Source organism: Dasypus novemcinctus, chromosome 15 (assembly GCF_030445035.2).
Source record: "Dasypus novemcinctus isolate mDasNov1 chromosome 15, mDasNov1.1.hap2, whole genome shotgun sequence".
Lineage (NCBI taxonomy): Eukaryota > Metazoa > Chordata > Mammalia > Cingulata > Dasypodidae > Dasypus > Dasypus novemcinctus.
Window position 1 is genome coordinate 93,346,346 of NC_080687.1, and position 19,898 is coordinate 93,366,243.

General features: G+C 49.0%; 1 protein-coding gene across 8 annotated transcripts in view; it reads right to left on the bottom strand.

The window, feature by feature from the left end:
• Positions 1 to 2,408: 2,408 nt before the first annotated feature.
• RUBCNL (rubicon like autophagy enhancer) overlaps positions 2,409 to 19,898 on the bottom strand; it is a 67,047-nt gene continuing 49,557 nt past the window's right edge. For 7 of the 8 annotated variants that reach the window (XM_004475418.5, XM_071208278.1, XM_004475417.5 and 4 more), the window contains 10 exons: positions 19,137 to 19,238; positions 18,637 to 18,697; positions 17,969 to 18,089; positions 16,637 to 16,782; positions 14,356 to 14,420; positions 8,751 to 8,989; positions 8,221 to 8,282; positions 5,499 to 5,652; positions 4,839 to 4,929; positions 2,409 to 3,609 (listed from right to left, as the gene is read on the bottom strand). In XM_004475418.5, coding sequence (XP_004475475.1) covers positions 3,497 to 3,609; positions 4,839 to 4,929; positions 5,499 to 5,652; positions 8,221 to 8,282; positions 8,751 to 8,989; positions 14,356 to 14,420; positions 16,637 to 16,782; positions 17,969 to 18,089; positions 18,637 to 18,697; positions 19,137 to 19,238 — 1,154 coding nt within the window. In that variant the 3' untranslated portion in view covers positions 2,409 to 3,496. Of the gene's footprint in view, positions 3,610 to 4,838; positions 4,930 to 5,498; positions 5,653 to 8,220; positions 8,320 to 8,750; positions 8,990 to 14,355; positions 14,421 to 16,636; positions 16,783 to 17,968; positions 18,090 to 18,636; positions 18,698 to 19,136; positions 19,239 to 19,898 lie in introns of those variants that run through there. The other variant, XM_058276669.2, reaches the window with a different exon arrangement.

The following is a 19,898-nucleotide window of genomic DNA, read 5'->3' on the forward strand; positions in this document are numbered from 1 at the left end:
TCTTTCACACGTGGCATTTAATCGTCATTTAACGCTATAGCAGCCCCAAGTGGCAGGGGTCTGCCTGTTTCGAGGCTGCTGTAGCCGATGACCACACGCTGGATGGCTTAAACCAAAGGGAAAGTATTCTCTCCCCGCTCTGGAGGCGAGAAGCCCGAAGCGGAGGTGTTGGCGGGGCCGCTCCCTCTGAAACTTGTAGGGGAGGCGCCTCCTCACTTCTTCCGGCCTCCGGCCTTTGCCGGCAGACCTCGGCACTCCTTGGATCGAAGGTGCCTCACTCCTATCCAGCCGCCTCCATCTTCAAATGGCCTTCTTGCCATGCTATCCAAATTTCCCTTCCTTTTTTTTTTTAAGATTTTATTTATGTATTTCTCCCCACCCCATTGTCATTTGCTCTTGCTATGTCTGTCCATCTTCCTTGTTTCTTTCGGAGGCACCAGAACCAAACCTGGGACCTCCAACATGGGAGGAAGGTGCCTGATAGCTGAGCCACCTCTGTTCCCTGCTTTGTTGTGTCCCTCATTGTGTTTTTCTCCCTCTGTCTCTTGTTGTAGCAGCTTGCCGCACCTGCCCATAGCGTCAGCTTGCTGTCTTGCTTTTCCTCTTTTGGAGGCACCGGGAACGTTCATTCCCTGCTTTGTTGTGTGTCTCATTGTATTTTTCCTCTTGTTTCTCCTGTTACATCAGCTTGCTGCACCTGCCTGTTGTGCCAGCACACTGCCTTCCTTTAGGAGGCACCAGGAACTGAACCAGGGACCTCCCATGAGGTAGGCAGGAGCTCAATCGCTGCAGCCACATCTGCTTCCCTCCTTTTCTTATAAGGGCAGCAATCACATTGGATTAGGGCTCCCCTAAACCAGTGTGGCCTCATCACAACAGGGCAGCAGATGTAGCTCAGTGGTTGAGCACCTGCTTCCCAAGTACGAGGTTCTGGGTTCAATCTCTGGTACCTCCTGAAAAAAAAAAAACCTGGTTCAAATAAGCTCACATTCACGACACTAGGCATTGGGATTGGAACGTGCCTTTTTGAGGGACACGGTTTACCCATAACGAAAGATACTCTTCTAGTCCTCACGTTACAGATGGAAGTGAGGCTCCGTGACTCACTTGGCCGAGGATACAGAACAGAGCAGCAGCCCTGGGTGTCGAGCCTGTCTGGACCTCATTCTTGTCCCGGGGCCCAGCTGAGCATATCACGTGCACAGTGAATCTCCACACCAACTGCACAGCCATCAGGACTCACAGAGGCTTGGGCTTGCAGAGCCTCCCTAGGCCACGATTCACGCCAAAGTCCCCAGGCAGTCGTTCTCACCCGGTCGATACCCCAGAATGCCCGTGGGATGGCGCCCCAGCTCCCCCCCACTCCCAGGCCGCCAGACGGCTCGACCCCCCCCTCAGTGGAGTGTGACGGTCAACGCCACGTTGCTGCAACCGTCCAGGTGGAGAGTGGACAGGACGCTAACCACTGAGAGGCTCAGCGCTGCCCCCGGACGCCTGGCAGCAGGGGAGGGGCTGAGGAGAAAGGCCCCGTGCTCGCCTTCCTTCCAGCAGCCAAGGAGGGGCTGAACAGAGAAGCTGAGGAGCACGTCACCCCGTCATGAAGCGGCGCAGGCCGCCGCTGGCTACTGCCGGGTCCGCGCGGCCTGGGAGCTGCGGCCACTTCTCCGTCCGCCCAGGGGGCTCGCGGGGAAGGAGCCACACTGCGGACGAACCGGGCCTCAGGCTGCCTCGTTCCCCCTCAAGCCAAAACCGAAGGCCTCGCCTGCTTTGCAGCTGCTGTGCCCTCTTCCTTCCTAGCCAAGACATGTCACACACGCACACGCGCACCGGGGCGCACCGAAACAGGCGCCCTGAGCAAGAAGCCTGCGTGGTTCTCACACCACAGCCATCCTGCAAGTCAACACAAGCACCGAGGAAACGCTCGAGTCCACTAACGTCGGCTGGCTCAGCACTTGTGCTTCAGCCGGTTTGTGCTCGCATTATCTCAGAACGACACCACAGCAGAAGTAGGGGCTAGGAAAATGGGCTCTGGGCAGGTGCAATGCTAACCCCGGCTTGGCCGCGCACTGCCTGGGAACCGAGGTAAGTCATTCCACTTCGCTAACCATCAGCTGCCTTGACCCTAACAGGGACATGCGGCCATGTACCTCGGAGAGCTGCTGGTAGGAATACGCAGGCCCCACGCTCTTCCCTGACATCGGACGGAGAACGTAACGTGAGGGTAGGAAGGAAACCTTGTTTTAAATTTTTATCTTATTTATTTTCTGTACCGAAATTTATCCTTTGTACCGAAATTTCTATTTAAAGGAAACCGGCCCTAAATAATGGGTGAAATGCTTGCTTCTTTCAAGGGCTCAAAATTATCCCCTGAGTAAAACACACACACACACAGAGGACTGGAGGCAGGGAGGGGACAGCCATGTCGCTTTATTGCCTGCCTGTGCTGCCTGAGAAGGCCACTCGGAGTAGATGCAGTTAGGGCCCACGAATCCTGGCGTGGACTGAAAACCAAGCACAGCCTTAGCTGTGCAGAGGGACCCAGCGCCGCGGTGGCTTTCTCAGGTGGGAGAAAGTATATAGGAGGTAGAAGAAAAAGTGGATTCACAAATAAAAGAAGTATTAGGGGAAAAGGATGCATAACAGGTTAGTGATTCATCTAACCTTGTTTAAGTGATGTCTATAATTGTAATGTTTTTACTAGAACCATGTTGTTCATTAAGAGTATTTCCAGCAGCTTCTTTTAAGTCTCCAAATACCGTCTGTTCAGTTTCATGTTTACGGAGCAAGATGCTAAAGAACGGGGCTTGACAGTGTGTGCTCTAGAGACAGCAAATACCAGTACTATTTGCGCTCCTGAAAGAGTGCCCTCTAGAGGCAACAGCTTTGAATAGCACCTCAGCTGGGCCTCAGGGCACTGCTGGCCACGCAACTCATCTGGAAATAGGTGCCACTGCTCAAGTAATACGGGATCATTGTGCAAACTCTGGAATAAATAAAATGTGTAAGGCTGATACAATAACAAAAGGACATTTAAAAATCACACCATAAACACTAGACCCAGGAGAAATCTGTCCCTTTAAAAAAAGCTGTAAAAAAAATGACTTGGTCCCATTTTTCGTTCACTGAAAGCATCAGCTTCACAAAAAAAACTTGAAAGGAAGAGAAACAGGATTTCATCTTGTCAGTTACAATTCATCGAAAATAGGCTCCGTTAAGCTAAAGACAACTCTTCAAATACAATGTAAGGATCGAAACACTATGAAAAAAAATGAAAAGGAACAGCCCAAACATGGAACATTTGTAAACAACACCGTCAACAATCCAGCCCTGAATAACAAAGCATCTGCATTCTTTTAAACCCTTAAGTATTCGTACAATGCAAAGACCATCAGCCGTCTTTCTTCTTAATATACAATACCCAGCATCTAAAACCAGGGCGTTGGTGGTGGACCGACTGGGCGTGATCCTCAGGGGCGCCCACAAGCCGCTGCGGGCGTCACGTCGTCGCCGGGGGCGAGCTCTCCAGCAGCCTCCTCCTGGCCGTGAGCCGCGCGCACCGGGGGCACTTGGAGGGCTGGAAGCACTGCTTGTGGAAGCAAGCCCTGCACGCTGCAAGCGAGGGGCAGAGGGTCAGCCAACGGGCCATGCCCCCTGCCCGCGCCCACCCTGCGGAGGGGTGAGAAAAATAAAAGCAGTCGACACTGTACTTGGTACTAAAAGCCACGGCTGTGGGACTTGGGAGAGATCGCACGGCATGTGAATATAGCGTAATAAAACTGCCTACTAGATAAATAAGTAACTGTGCAAGAAGAGCCCCAAGTAGCAGCTCCATACAGCAGGGGAGACGGAGGGAGACTGAGAGGTGGAGTTTTCTCGTCTGTTTTTTGTTTACTATCATTGAAATAATGAAAAGGCTCTCATGGTGATTAAGTGATGAACGCACAGCCATGTGATTACACCAAATGCCATTGACTGTACACTTTTGGATGAAATGCAAGCCTTATTAATACGTAGCAATAAAATTGACGTGTTTTAAAAGAAGTCAGCCAGATCAAAACCCACAGGAAGCCTAAATCCCCCGACAGGCCATGCACGCGAGGGTGGGTGGACGCGGCAGGGGTCCTGGGCTCCCGAGGGTGGGGGCACACGCTCGCCCCGGCGCCTCTCAGGAGGTGAGGTCCTCCCTCCGGGAACGGTCATCACCGGCCGTGGCCCGCTCCTGGGGCACCCGGGGACCCGGTCATTGCGCGGTTTCGAGGCTTGGCCCCTGACTGCGATGTGGGGGGACGCTGAGAAGCCCCCCGGCTCCCCAAGGCCCCGGGGTGGGCGGCGGCCTTCGCTGCAACCTCACGGCCGCTCATCCTCCCCCTCTGCTCGGTCTTGCTGCTGTACTCGCCCTCGTCTGGGAGCATCCCCAGCAAACTTCCTGCAATGCCCAGTCCTGTCCCAGCCTTGTGCTGGGGAGCCCATCCCGCGGCCTGCGCGGGTAAGGACAGACACCCCGGCAAGGGGGAGAGTCCTTTTCAAGGGTGAAGACAGGACTCGTGACCCGGGGAGTTGACCGAGCACGGTTCCCGTGGCTCCAATGCCATGCAGCACAGTCCTCAATCGCTGGGCGTGACCGCGTTCCAATGACAAAAAGAGGGGCGAGCCGTGGGGGGCCTGGGCAGGAATGGGCCACCTCCCCTGGCCCATCCCCGGGTCGTAAGACGTCAGCTTTCACCTGGGCCCTGTCCAAATAGTCCTCCTGGGTGCCTAAACTTTACTGCCTCCCATCCCATGCACACACGCACACACGGTAGTCTACTTTGGAGAAATAACCTCGTGCTGGCAGATACCTGAGCATCTGGTGCAGGATGCAGTCTGAAAAGGGAAGATGACAGACGCGCTCCGGCAGAATTCACAAATGAAGCCCCTTCCTTGGCACAGCTGTAAGAGAGAGAACATCCTCACTGGTGACGTGTAGCTCCCGCTGCTCATTTCTGTGCATGAATTAACCTAGTAAGCGTCCCTTCTTGAAGGTCTACGATGCCAGCCCTCCAAACGAGGTGAAAGTCGTATTCTGCAGCAACGAGGACCACGCGTGCACATTCATTCTGCGTGGGGAAGTTCCACACCAAGGGAATCTGAGGTGCCAGCTCATAATTTTAAACATGCATCCCCAAACAATCCAATGTGTCTCCTTATTTCTCTACTACACTCATTTCTAGGCGCGGAGCCTCCTGTTCCATTAACTCCAAGTCTACACAGCTGTATCTGGCAGCTGGGGGGGGGGGCACGGAAGGCTGGGGAAGCGCCAAGCGTGGCGGCCGGGAGCCCAGAGTAAGAGGTCAGCTGGCCTCGATTTGCATCCAGGCTCTGCCACTTCCCAGCCGTTTTGGTCCATGCCTTCCCTGCTCTGAGCCTCGGTTTTCTCATTTGCAAAATGGAGTCAACAGCCCATCCCTCGAGGTTTGGGAGGGCTAAACGGGCTAAACGGGGTCACTGCCGACTCTCACCTCACAGCCGGCCACGTGCGCCAGCGAAGCATTCAGAAGAGCCTTCAGCACGCCAGCCAGCAGCCCTCTCTTAACCCTGACCAGGTCATCCAGGGAGAAGACGTGGCGCTTATCAGTCAAGTGTTTCGGTACCTGCTCGAATGCACTTAATGCACTGCCGGAGAGGAAACAGAAAGGAACTCAAAAACATGCCCCCCCAGAGGCAGGAAGAACCAAGGCCAGGTCTTGTTTTCTCCTGGCACTCACACTTAATTGAACTCTAAAAGTGAAATCTGAAAAAAAAAAAATTCCCGAGAGAAACAGCTCACCAGGCTCAGCACTTCTGCATTTTGCAGGTTTGCTTAGAAAAAATTAAAATTCCACTGAAGGGTGTTTCAAAAATGACTGAGCAGAGAACTGTGTCTCTTGCAGCCCGTCTGTGCACACATATTGCAGAAGGAAAATGCTGAAAATTCACTTTCCAAGTCTTAAAAATGTGTAACCTGTGTCAAAATTACTATTTCAGTCAGTCCAGCTAAACGTCCAGCTCACCGGTGTCCCTGGATGTTGTGACAGCAGCAGGCTCCAAGCACATGGGGGACTCCCAAATTCCTAGGCTTAAGGCTCATGCAGCCAAGGAAGTGCCTGCTGGTCAGGAGCCCCTACAGTTCCCAAGGGCACTCAAGGTCGAACTTAATCTTTTCCAGACCCTCTTGGTCTTCTCCTGATTCCCAAAATCAGTCAGTGGCTCCACCACCCACTGGATGCCCAAGGCAACGACTCCGGGTGCCAGCAATGCCAAACTGGGTTTAATCCTGCAGGCGTCCAGCAGGGGGCGCTGGTTCACACCGCTTCCTCCAACCGGAGGATTTACCCAATCCTTTTCTTCAATCCAAGCTTCACCCACTTCAAGCTCAGGCTTTTACTCCAGGAAGCCTCACCTGCTCACTCCCTCCCCCAGGCTAAACGCTCACTGCTCGCTGTGAAGGCGGCTCACACGTGACCCACCCCCCACCCGTCTCCACACCTGGACTTTACTGCGGTTTGTTTTTCATCTGAAGCGCATAATAGATGCTCAATAAATTTTTGTAGACGACAGAAATTGGTGTGCACCGTTACATATTATGGATGAGAAACTTGAGACGTAACTCACTTGTCACACAAATGCTATGAGATGAGGACCAAGGCCAAATGATTGATTACAGAATACCTGTTTCTCCCCACAAAATGCTTCTTTTTTTTTTTTTTTTTTTTTTTTTGAGATCCCGTGACCAGGGATTGAACCTGAGACCTTGTATGCAGGAAGCCGGAGCTCAACTACTGAGCCACATCAGCTCCCCTATGTTGGCTCCCTGGTCTGTCTGTCTGCTTGCTGTTTGCTCGTTGTTTGCTCGTTTCCTTTAGGAGGCACTGGGAACCTAACCTGGCACCTCCCATGTGGGAAGCAGATGCTCAAGTGCTTGAGCCACATCTGCTCCCTGAAAATGCATTATTACAGAAGCCATACATCATCAAATAAAGACCAGAAGCTGAACAAAGCTTCAAACAAAAAACCACGATCCCATTTATTTGTAACAAATAATCTTACCTCCTCCAGTAATAAATCTTTTCCCATAAATACAGAGTGAAACCTTATCTATGTCAAGAATTCCTGCCTACACCTTTGTGGGCATATAGTATAATAAACTCTGGAGGTGGTATTAATTTAAGGGTGGTTCTATTATGGGACACCCAGTAGGTTTTTAATATCCTTTATTATTATAAATCTATTGCCTAGCTAAATCTCTGCCCAGACCCAACATTGTGCCCTTAGGATAAACTTTCTAGAAGTAGAATTGCTAGAGGCCATAGCCTCATCGTAGTTCTACATGCCACGCTGTAAGGGGCTTAAGAGAAGGCTACTGGCTGGAGACGTTTCATCCTTATATCGGCTCATTCTCCTCAACAAGGTAAATGAGCCGGTTTTTTTGTTTGCTTGCTTATTGTTTTTTTGTTTTTAGGAGGCATCGGAAACCAAACCCAGGACCTCCATGTGGGAAGCAGGAGCTCAACTGTTCAGGCCGCATCTGCTCCCCAAACCTGGTAATTTTAAACTGATGGTGTGTGCTCCCAAGGGCGGCAAGAGACAATGACTCAGAAACTGTCAGGAGTGGAAATAAGCTTCCCCCCAAAAGACAGGTGTGAGCCCTAACCCCCAGTCCCACGAGCGTGGCCTTATTTGGAAATAAGGTCTGTGAAGATGCTATCGGTTCAGATGAGGCCACGCTGGATGAGAGCGGGCCCCGATCCAATACGGCTGGGCCCCGCAGGAAGAAGTTGGGGTACAGACAGACACACGGGAGTAGGCCCCGGGCGACAGAGGCAGGGGCTGAAGGGCGACAGCCCAGGAACTCCAAGGGCCAGCTCGGAGGCTGGAAGAGCTGGCAGCAGGGGTAGCCCCGTGGTTGAGCACCTGCTCGCGTGAACAAGGTCCCAGGTTCAATCCCCAGTACCTCCTTACAAAAGAGGCCCGGCAGGCTCCTCCCACCCTCCCATCAGCTCGATTCTGGACTTGCCTCCAGGATGTGAGAATGCGGAGGGAATAAACGTTGGTTGTCCTGAGCCACCCTGTCTGCGGGATGGTAGGGGAGCCCGAGGCGGCAGCCCCCATGGACCAGGAGGTGCTCGCTGCCGGCAGGTGCGCGGAGGGAAGGCAGGCGCTGTGACCCACGCGCCTGGGACCCTCCCAGCCAGAAAAAAGTACCTTTCAGCAAACCTGCAGGTCTTCAACAACTTCTTGATGTGAAAAAGCTGCTCCTGCATTTCCTAACGTGAGAAACCACAGTGAGGGCGGAGGTGAATGCTGTAAACGACACCGGACACGTGTCAAATTAAAACGCATTCTTCCTGATTTAGCTGTTACTTTGAATCTTGGAGGGATGCGACTACAAAAAGAGCCTTTGGAGTACAGTCTGCATTGCCAGGGACCACCACCGAATCCCCAGATATGCCAAGGGTCCAGCGTGGACCCAGGCTTTTTGGAGCTTACCCAACTTTGGGGGCCTTCTTTAAGAAAAAAATGCACGAACTATGTATCCATGCAAAACTCTGTTTAAATACAAAAGGCGGTACAGGGCTTTGGAAAGAGCCCGCGCAAACTTTGAAGCTTCATCAGCTTTTCCATCATTGCACCTGGGCGGGGAAGGGGTCTGTGAATCTCCTGGAATAGAGGGGTGTGCATTTTCTGCCGCAAGACCTTCTGGGGTGGGGGGCTGGGCTGGCTGAGGGGCTCACCCGCACTCGGTCCAGTTCCCTGGCTCTGGCGTACAGGCCCTGGCCGACGCGCAGCACATTGAAAACGGGCTGGTGCCATATGCCGTCCAGCAGGCGCTTGGAGAAATTGCTGACGGGGTATTTCCTGAAGTCCCACATCAGGAGGATCCGGGCTGGGATGCAGGACTCGGCGTCGGAATGGCAGCAGGCGCAGAAATACCTGCCCAGGTATTCGCAGTACCGGAGCCGCCTCACGAACTCTGCGGGCACAGGGAGCGGGAGCGCCAGGCCAGCGGCTGCGGACGGCCCCTCGTCCTCCCCACCCGACAGGGGCCCGGGGCCTCAGATTGCTGCTGGCGCCGCTGAAGCTGTGGGGCCGGGGCAGGCTGGGAAAGCGCTGCCAGCGCCTTGCTAAAGGTGGCCCTTCACGCGCTCTGCTTTCCTGCAACAGATGTGGGAAAACTAGAGCCCTCTCCAAGGACTCCCGGACTTAGAAGATGAGCACTGTGAATGGCAAAAGCAGTTTGCTTCTTGTCAATAGCCTAAAAGAAATGGATTTTTCGATTTATAGAAAACGCTAAGCTAAAGAAACCAGCCACAGAGAACTACATACATATGATTCCATTTGTACAGATGTAAATATAAATAAATCTGCACAGACGGGATTAGATGAGTGGATATGGAGGGCGGGAAGGAGAGAGGGATTGAGAGGCATCTGCTAAGGGGGGGGGGGGGGTTCGTTTTGGAGTAATGAAAATGTTCTAAGATCGACTGTGGTGATGAACGCAGAACTCTGTGATTATACTAAAAGCCACTGGTGGTGGAGCTTGGATGGACTGTATGATGTGTGACTGTATCTCAATAAAGCCGCTTAAACAAACACGTGAAAATGGGCTGTAGGGTTTCAGACTCTGGGTGGGGCTCCCAGAGACACCTTGCCCCGGCTGGAAGAGAGAGAGGGCAAGTCAGGAACTCTTCAGGCCTTTAACAAGCACCTCTGAACTGGAGTGAACGACAGCACACGTGTGGAAGTGTTTGCAAATGATACAGCAGCACACGTGCAGTGTGAGGGACTGCTATCCAAAGGAGGGCCTAGAAAAATCAGTGAGAAAAAATATTTAAAAAGGCACAGAGGGTGCGAATAGGCAAGACACACAGATAAGCGATAAAGATACGCGAGAGGTTAAGCGGCTTGGCGAGGGGCACCCGAACAGCGCTGGGAAGCCCAGGATTCCGGCAGCGCGCGGCCCTCCACTGCTTGGGTATTTGAGGCAGAGGGAAAGAGAAAGGGGCGGCGTTTGCACTTGCCCAGATCCGCCTCACACTCAGGTTGCACTTAGAGTTGATGCTTAAAAGCAAAACAGAAACAATCCAAGCGTCCATCGACAGAAGAACAGATCGGCAAGTGCAGAATATCCGCACAACGGAGTATTATTCACCCATGAGATGGAATGATGTTCTGATACAGACTACACCACGGAGGAGACTTGACATTCTGAGTGAAATAAGATAGACACTGAAGGACAAATATTGGGTGATTCCACTAATTAGAAATATCTAGAATAAGCAAAATCATAGAGATGGAAAGTGGAGTAGAGGTGACCGGGGGTGGGGGAGGAGGGATGGGGAGTTGTTGCTTACTGGGTTTCTGTTTGGGGTCATGAAAAAGCTCTGGAAATGAATGATGGTGATGTTACATTGTGAATGCAATTAACGCCATCAAGTTGTATACTTAAAAATGGTTAAAATGGCAAATTCTGTGTAACTACGATTTTTAAAAATTCAAGATGGCTTAAAGAAAAAAAAAAAAAACCAAAGAAGTATGTATGTACTTTATTATCAAACCCTGGATTAATTATAGCACATCCCTCTCGAGGTGACAAATTCTTTAAGAATTTATTCAGTGCCTGATGATTATGTCTGTGTCCTCAAATTGCAAACTTTGAAAAGTATGCTGTACACGTCTGTGTCCCACCCCAGGGGAAGATGTCTAGAGTTTAAGCAGACAGTATTACTTCGCTTATAAAAGAGCCTCAATATACTTTGTATTTGTTTGTGTATTGAAATGAGAGGAAAGATCTTGAATCCCAAAAGTGTTATCAACATGTTGCCAACATAAGGAATATGAACAAATAGAGAAAAACGTATTTTTGTAACATGTGATAACCAGACATTCGTGCAAGGACCTGATAAGGACTGCACAGAGGAGCGCGCCCTTGATTAAAAATATCGACAACCAGGCGTGCGAGGCATAAAACCCCAGGGCAGACGCCAGCCCCTGAGCGGCAGGTGGAGGCAGGCTGACGGCTGGTCGCCCTGACTTCCGGTGCCAACGCCTGTGCCAGGCTGCGAGGCTCACGGTCACCCCACTGCTGCACTGTGACCTGTGCCCAGCGCTCGTGGCTGTGGACGCTCCACTCACGCCGTGTTGCCCCCAGCTCCCGAGACCCCTGGTGAAAGGCAGCCGCCCGCCTGGTGTCTGCCCTCAGGCGGATGGACTTGAGAGACTGCTACCACCTTTAAGTGTGCGACGTGCCCTTGACCTGTCACTGCGGATTAGCTGGGATAGCAATTTGCCATTAAGCCAGCAAATAAATTGCACCGATCACCCAAATTATTGTTGCCACGAAGCTGCTTTCAAGGGCCAAGTTTATTTTCGAGGGATCTGCTTTGGGGTTTGCTACGATTACCTTTTCAATAGGAAATTGGATGGAACTTTTAGCAAGGCTAAAAGACAAAGGAGCACAGAAGGGGCAGGCCCTTTTCTGGTATTATTCATCCTTCCCCTAACATCTAAATTCCAGTCCAATAGCCAGGAACTCAGCTTTCTCCTCCCGCCTACCAGTCACGTAGGACTTCTTTTCAGTTGCCTCAGGCCCTTTGCACATGGTGAACCCTCCCCACCCTTCACTGCCTTGGGAAACTTTCTCACTCCCAGGCCCCTGCCCCCAACCCAGATTTAGTTCCCTTGTTGTAAATGTCATAGCAAGCAACTTTCTCTTTCATTTCAGGTAGCACACTTGGCCGAGGGCTGTCTTCCCTAGAAGATGGTGTACAAGGTCCAGGAGGACAATGAAAAACCAGGTAGGGGCGACCTCTGAATCTTCAGAATTTCCAGTAATAGGAATATCTTTTGTCATTCCTGGTATGCACCCCCCCCCCAGCACATCACACCTGAGGGTTCCTAGGCTAAGATGATGGGGCGGGACCAGCCACACCTGCAGCTTAGGGGGTTGGCCATACTCGAAGGACCAGCCACTCATCAGGTGCTGGGCAGTCCCATCCTACCAGCCCAACCTGCCCGACAGGTGGGCGGGGGCTGCAGGCGGAGTTCAACCTCAGGGCCACCGAGTCCATCAATCCTGCCTGCAGAGTGAAACCCCAATTCAGCTCGGGACAGACTGGGTGGGCTCCCATGGCTGAGGAGGGTGTCGTGGTGCCACGAGGGTGACATTCTGAATCCGTGCCAAGAGGACATGGAAGCTGGCATTTGAGACCCTCCCCAGACCTCACCTATCCGTCTCTTCTTTTGGCCTCTTCTATTTTGTACCTTTTTATTATAATGAGGCTAAAATCATAAGTATAGCACTTTCTGTGAGTTCTTTGAGTCAACCCTGAGAATTATCAAAGCCAAAGATGGGAACCCCTGAATTTGTAGCCAGTTGGTCAGAAATGTGCTGGTGGCCTGGGCCCCACCCTGCGATGGGTGCCTGAAGGACAAGCTTGTAGAGGACGGCTCTGAACCTGTGGGGTCAGGCGAGACTCGAGGCAGAGTCAGAATTGAATTGAGGGAGTCCCTGCGGTGGATGCAGTTGTTATCAGAAGCTGTTAGAAGATACACAACTTTGGAACTTTTACACCCTGTTTGCAAGATTCACCACTGCAGCAGCGAGGCAGCCCCCAGCTCCACAGATATTTGAACTCAGGCAAGTACTTTAAAAGTCTGTGGAGTCGTGGTCACCTGTCTGTAGTTTCTGACTCATGCATTCAATATTTACTGAGGTACCAAGATACAGTGGAGCACCAATAGATGTGGCCCCTGCTAGACGAGCTGGGAAGATGAGTCACTAAAAAAGATGAGTTACCACTCTAACGCAGGCCAAGGATTCTCATTCCTGACTTTACCAAACAGAGTTCTGCTTTCTGTTTGTCTTGCTGTGGAACTGCTCAGCCCTTTCCCTTCAGAGGCTGCCACTGAAGGCCAACGGGTGCTCCTTTCCCAGATGTCCTCGGTCAGACAGACAGACACCCTCACAGCAGAACAAGTACTTTCCAGCCTCAAGTGGGAAACTCCATTTCTGGTTGGGTGAAGTTTCCTTTTCTAGGCCTTTGAGGGCCTGGGAATGATCCTCTCAGGCTGCTTCCTCAAACCCTCTCAGGGGAGTTTTACCGGCCACTTGGTAAGTCATTCGTCCATTTAGCAAATATACTTTTTAAGACCAACTATACGCCAGGCACTGCTCCAGGAACTGGATAAGGCAAGGAGCAAAACAGACAAAATATCTGCCCTCGCAGAACTTAGAGTCTGCTGAGGAAGATGGGCAGTAACAAAATAAATCAGTCAAATATGAAAGAGTATTTTGGAAAAATAAGTGTAAAGGAAAAAAAAAAAAAGAAGGGAAGGATAATGTGCAGCGTGTGTGAGTGTGTGCACGTGTGAGTGTGACCTGCGCTGTGGGGGTTGGCATTATTGATAGGGCAGCCTGGGAGGACTTCATCTTTTGAGCAAAGATGTGAATGAAAGGGACCCACCATAGGGACATCCGGGGAGAGAGAATTCCAGGGAGAGAAAAGAGCCAGTGCAAACCCGAGGCAGGAGTGAGCCAGCAGGGCAGTCCCGTGCTGAGACCGAGTGCACAGTGGAAGAGAAGTAGCGGGTAAGAAGGGGAGAGCTAAAGGCCAGGGCTGGAGCCTCTAGGTCATGGTGGTCTAGTCGTGAAAGAGAAAGCTGTGTCCACCCTGGCAGTTTGAGACAGTATGTATCCCAGAAAACCAGGTTTTTGAAACTGGGCCATTCCAGGGGGTGTGAACCTACTGAAGGTGGGACCATTTGATTAGGTGACTTCAGTGAAGCATGGCCCAGGGTATGTCTTAATCCTCTAGCCGGAGTCCTTTATGAATGGAGAGAGACACAGAGAGAGAAGGACATAGGAGCTCAGGGAGGGACCCACAGCTGCTTAGAGAGAAAGCAACGAGGGCAAGGAGCTGAGCTCAGTAGGACTCAGGAGAGGGGAAGCCACAGCAGCAGAGAGAGCTGGAGGAAGCCAGAAGCTGAAGGCCACGGGACCCGGCGGAGAAGGGGAGACAGCAGATGCCACCCTTGTGCCCCGCCATGGGACAGGAGGCTGGATCACCGGCAGCCATGTCTTCAGGAAGAGAGCTTCACCTGATGCTTTGCTCTGGGCTTTTTCTCAGCCTCAGAACTGTAAGCTTACAACCTAAGAAATCCCCATGGTAAAAGCCAACCCATTTCTGGTATATTGCCTTGGCAGCATTTAGCAAACTAAAACACACACGAAGCAACGATAAAAACTTCACACCGAAAGCATCTCTCATGAAAGCAATGCACCACCCCACCTTGCCCTGTCATCCCAGAATAAGCTGGCACTCCATTGCCCATACTTACTAGGTTCTATTGGAGTTCCACAGCCAGCGCAGAAAAAATTCTGGGCTGCTACCACGAGGTCCCTCCTGAGTACAGAATATGATCACAATTACATTTCAGAGAAGGGCAATGGACTATCTGTCATGGACTGAAAAAGAAATTAACAGAATGCTTTTCTTGGATTGGAGCCTTATTTTTGCTGGGTTTTGTTTGTTTGTTTCATTTTAGAAAAAAAAAAAAATAGACTAACTCAACAGAAATCTCTGGGTCTTTATAAGCAAGAACGCTAAAAGCTCCTCCTACCCCACAGCAGAAGAGTGTCTTTAAGGAGCTGTCACAACCCATGAACGGGATTCTGTCTCCAGAGAGAACAAGAGATGTGTTATGCATGGAAGGCATGCAAGGGGAGAAGATGCCAAAAGATGATGCACCCAGGAGTTCAGAAATGGATCCAAAGAAATGTAGACAAAAAGGAGGTAATATGAGAAAAAGCCAGCCAACATTTCTGGGGCAAGATTTTCAAAGGAAGCATTTTCTAGGGAACTGTTGGGGCCATGATTTCACGCGTGCTTTGAAAGTGCAGAGAAAGTTTATTACAGTTGAGCGTCAGTGAAAATGGCCAAGGTGAAAATATGCCTCAGAGAGAGCCCATGGATGTCCCAGCAAAGGCTGCTCCACACCAACGAAAGTGGTTCCTCATATTGCCTACAGAGGGAGCTCTTCCGCCCAACAAGCCCAGAGACCTCCCGGCATTCTCTCAAAAGAAAAAAACACAGGACACAATCTACATAGCACCTCCCTGGGTCACGGTCAGCCAATCCTTGCCAGTGCCTCCCTACATTCTGTGGTTAGCAGCACCCCAAATTCAGTACAAACCAAGAGGCATGGGAAAACTGCAGTTGGTCCAACTGTCCCCTTCTCTATAACATAAACTGTCATGTAGTCTTAGGACATATTACAATTAAAATGCTACTTTAAGAATATATTTAAAAAATTTTTTTTCATTATCTGAGTTGTTTTGGCTCTTAGGACCTTTCTTTATTACTTCTTGTGACAGTTTGAAATTATTTTATGAATATCAAAAAGAGAAATATTAAATTTTAAACTAATCCATTCCTGTGGGTGTGAGACCCACTTGATTGGATTAGGTCAGTGGGGTGTGACTCATGTTAAGTCTCTGCCCTCTTGGTGCATCTGATATAAAGGGAGACACAGAGTCTCAGACAGACAGAGGAAAAAGGAAGCCTGCATGTTTGACTTTGCTGTGTGAGAGAGGACTGCCTAAGCATGAAGCCCCAAAGAGGCTGGGCCCATGGAGCAGCTCAAGAAGAGACCTGCCCTGCTATGTGCCTCATGGCTTATAGTTGAACTTGGAAAGAGAGTGGAACAGCCAAGACTGATATAGGAGGCCCAGAAGGAGACAATCCCTATGTCTGGTTGCCTTCAGCTGAGCTCCGGGAGACGGTACAGCCCAGAGGAGAAAGCAGAGGCCAGGCAGAGATCACCCGCCATCTTGCTTCAACATGTGGCAGCCAACTTGGATGAGAAAGCACCTCTTATGGTGCCTTGAGTTGGACTTTTCATGGCCTTGGAACTGTTTACCCAGAATAAATACCCTTTACAAAAGTCAACACATTTCTGGTACTTTGGGTTGACAAAGCCCTTTCGCAGACTAAAACATTTCTGAAGAAAAGAAAGCTATTTTCATTTCCATTCTGTTGCATCTTTTAAGGATAAGAGCTCTACTGAAGACTGAGTTTTCCTGTTTTAACTCATTTATTTATTTTTTTCATACTGCTCTGGAAAAACAGAGTCACCAGGTTTAAAAAACCAGTGTATATAATTTTTAAGCTTAAAAATCCCCTTTTAAGACTACTTAATTTTCAGTTGCTATGTAATGCTCATAAGTAGGGATGCAAAGTTAAGTACTCTTAACTTCGCAAAACTTACCCAGTCCCCTCAAAGCCCAAAAACAGTGTCAAGAAAGCAAATGCAGAGAAATCTATTCAACCTTCCTTTTACTAAAACAAACTCCTCTACTTCCATAGAATCAAGTAAGACCAAATCCAATGGATGTGTCATGATGATGGGAACGAGTGTTGTTGGGGGGGGGAGAGGGGGGGTGGGGGGGTGGGGTTGAATGGGACCTCACATATATATTTTTAATGTAATATTATTACAAAGTCAATAAAAAAAAAACATAAAAAATAAAAATTAAAAAAAAAAAAAAAAAAGAATCAAGTAAGATCCATCACGACTTGTTTTAAATTTATTGGAGGCCCAAGTAGTGACCTGGACTTACTTGAGAGGTGGATGAAGATTAAATATGATTTGAAACCTAGGTGGGTCCCAGTCCTCAGTCCCTCTGATCCTCGACTTCAATTTAATTTTCTGGACTATATCCACACTGGATTCAAAATCTCTTTGGGTACACTCTTCACGTAAAGCCTGCATAGTACAGAAAAGAATTTAGGAACAACTTAAGCCTAATTCAGGAAATGAAATATAAAGGACACTCAAATGTGTTTGCAAGATTAAGATGTGCCATGAAAAATTAAACTGCTTTCAACTTTACAAAAGGATATGTCAAGAGCCCTCCATGGATCTAAAGTCATCTGCAAAAGAATAGCTTCAAATACCACCTAGCTGAGATCCCTTTAATTAGAAGTTTTAATTAGTTGATTTGTTTCCAGATTTCAGCCTTAAAAGAAGACAGTCATTTTGCCTTGGAATATTTTCATAATAGCAGAAGCTTAACCTCTTATTCAACAGACTTCCAGTTCTGGCCAATTCATCTTCCTCCAGAGTTCTCGCCATGCCATTGTTTCCTAACTGGTGCCTATTCGAACCCCCATTGTTATCTAGCTTCCCCAGAAACAGCTCTCTTAAGACCACTCTCTTGCTCATAAACATTCAGTGGCTCCCCACTGCACCCTCCATTACACTTTCACATTGTCATTTAAAGTCCAAACTCCTCAACCCAGCACTCTACATCCTCTGTAACTTGCCTACTACCGTTCAAGCCTTATTTTCCATGAAGATCAACCTCCCCCAGCACACAAAGACATTTCTGAACCAAGTTATTCAAATCAATAACCACACCTGACACCTGCTCTCCAGGTCTCTGAACTTTTGCCCACATCTCTACCTGCTTCCATTCTGCTCTCAAGCACCATAGTCTCCGATCAGCCTTCCAAGGTCCCCTAATAAAAATTAAACGCTCCCTGCCCTGCACTTCCAGAGTGCTGCTTTCCTACCCCATTCTCACCTTTGTCAACACAGGCCCTGCTCCCAGTGGGCTGGCTGCTCTCAGCGGGCATTGAGTTCCACAAGTGAACCAGCCTGGCCTTTGGGGGTACAACTCTCCACCCTACCACTTACCAACGCTGCCACCTGAATGGCTGGGCCTAGTGGACGTAATAATAGCACCTACCTAGTAGGATTAGGATGGGAAGGGCCGAGCACAGCACGGGTGCATAATACACATGCAATAAATGTTAGTTCCCTCACTTACTTTGGGCCTCCCCAACGCCCAGCACTCAAGCAAGGCACCACACACCGTCTGAAACGAGATGCCGACAAAACTAAGAACTTAAGAACTTTTCATTCCAGGTCAGTTTATTTGGATACTTACTGCTGAGCGGGCTGCATTCAGCTGCCCACTGGCTTCCGACAGCACCCAGCCCTTCCGGAAAACTCGGTACAACTCTCTGGCGATTAGTTCAGCAGAATTGAAGTCTGGCTCGTACTTGACACTGAAACGGAGGAGATGTCAAAACTGGAAAACTATCCTCCTTGTGTTTTCAGCTATTCTTCCTGGTCCCAATAACTCGGAGGAAGCCAATCTTTTAAGAGACCACGCCCCAGTCACCAGAGATCTTACATGATACAATGCCTCCAAGCTCAACAGAGCATGATTTATTTACATAGGGTCTCAGGACCTGGAGGTGCGATGACAAGAGCACTGGGTTTAGAGTCAGAAGATCTGAGTTTGAGTCCCAGCTCCACTCTTAGGTCCTGAGGCACATCACATAATTCTTCTGAGCCTCAGTTTCCACATCGACAAAATGGGGCAATGACACCCCATTGCCCAGCCTACCCAAGAGGAAACTGCATGAGAATGAACACGAATGCTTTTTATACAGTCTAAAATATTATAGAACCCTTGGTGGTGATTATTTCATTTCTAGGCGTAATCCTGTCTTTGGAACTCGCTGAGTTTGGTCAAGATGTCAGAGGCTTTGTGTTCACCTGGCCTTGGAAGTCCAGCTCCAGGGGTCAAAGGGTAAGAGAGTTAATTACCTGTGAGATGAGCTGGAAGAATATCCACAGTTTTCAGGGGTATCATTAAACTCTCCCAGTTCTTCGGGAAAATAAAAGAAAAAGCAGTGAGGGCTTTTCAATCTGCTTCACTTAATCACCAACGACTTAAGAACACAAAATATCTTCCTGCATCACAGAAAGGACCGATTATTCACTATCTGCACTCTCCAGGTCCTTTTAGGTTTCTACTAAGAGGCAGAGAACGCCCAACGATGGCATTACAGAAAATATACTCTTCTTCATAATGAGTATCTGTCTTTTCATTCACTTCAAGGGAGATGAAGGAGACTGTTATCCAGACATTGGAAACGACGAGAACATCTTATTTTGTCTATCTGAGATATAATCTGACCTTGGGAGGCATTTCTTTCAACGCCACTATGATGTGGCATTGTGTGGGTTGTGTGTGTGTGTGGCAGAGGGTGGCAGGTGGGAAGGAGGGTACAACTGCTCAGACCAGAGGAGTTTCCAAATCTTACCTAAAATGACAAATTCATCAAAGGCAGATTTGCAGGCGTCTTTCCCTACATCGTAGGGAGTAGGTATTTCACCCACTGGGCTGACTTGTAACCCAGGACAACCTAGAAAACAGCAGAGAAGAGGGTTTTGCCATCTAGAAAAAGAAAACTGTGCAACCAGCAACACCCAAATAAACAAAGTGAAAAAGGACCGAGTTTACTTAAAATGAATTGAACAATTCAGCTTCACTGAGTGATGAGTACATAGGAGTTCATAACTATAATCTGGCTACATTGATGTATGTTTGAAAATTTCCATAATAGGACATGTGGAAAATGAAAACAAACAAATGAACAAATAACTGTCAGCTTCATGCAGGGTAAAGAATGACTGAAGTGATGAATACACGAATATGTCATTACACCAAATATCACTGATTGTTACACTTTGGACAGAATTATATTTTGTTAATATATATCAATAAAATTGATTTCTTTAAAAAAAAAGTGAAAAGACAACTCGAGGAATGGGAGAAAATATTTGCAAATCATACATCTGATAACAGGCTAGTTTCTGGAATACATAAAGAACACTTACAGCTCCATAATAAAAGTACGAATAACACAATTTACAAAAGAGCAGAAAGTCAAATAGACCTCTCTCCAAAGAAGACATACAAATGGCCAATACACAAATGAAAAGATACTCAATATCAAATAAAAGCCACAAGGAGATACCACTTCATGTCTACTAGAATGGCTATTAAAAAATGAAAATAACAA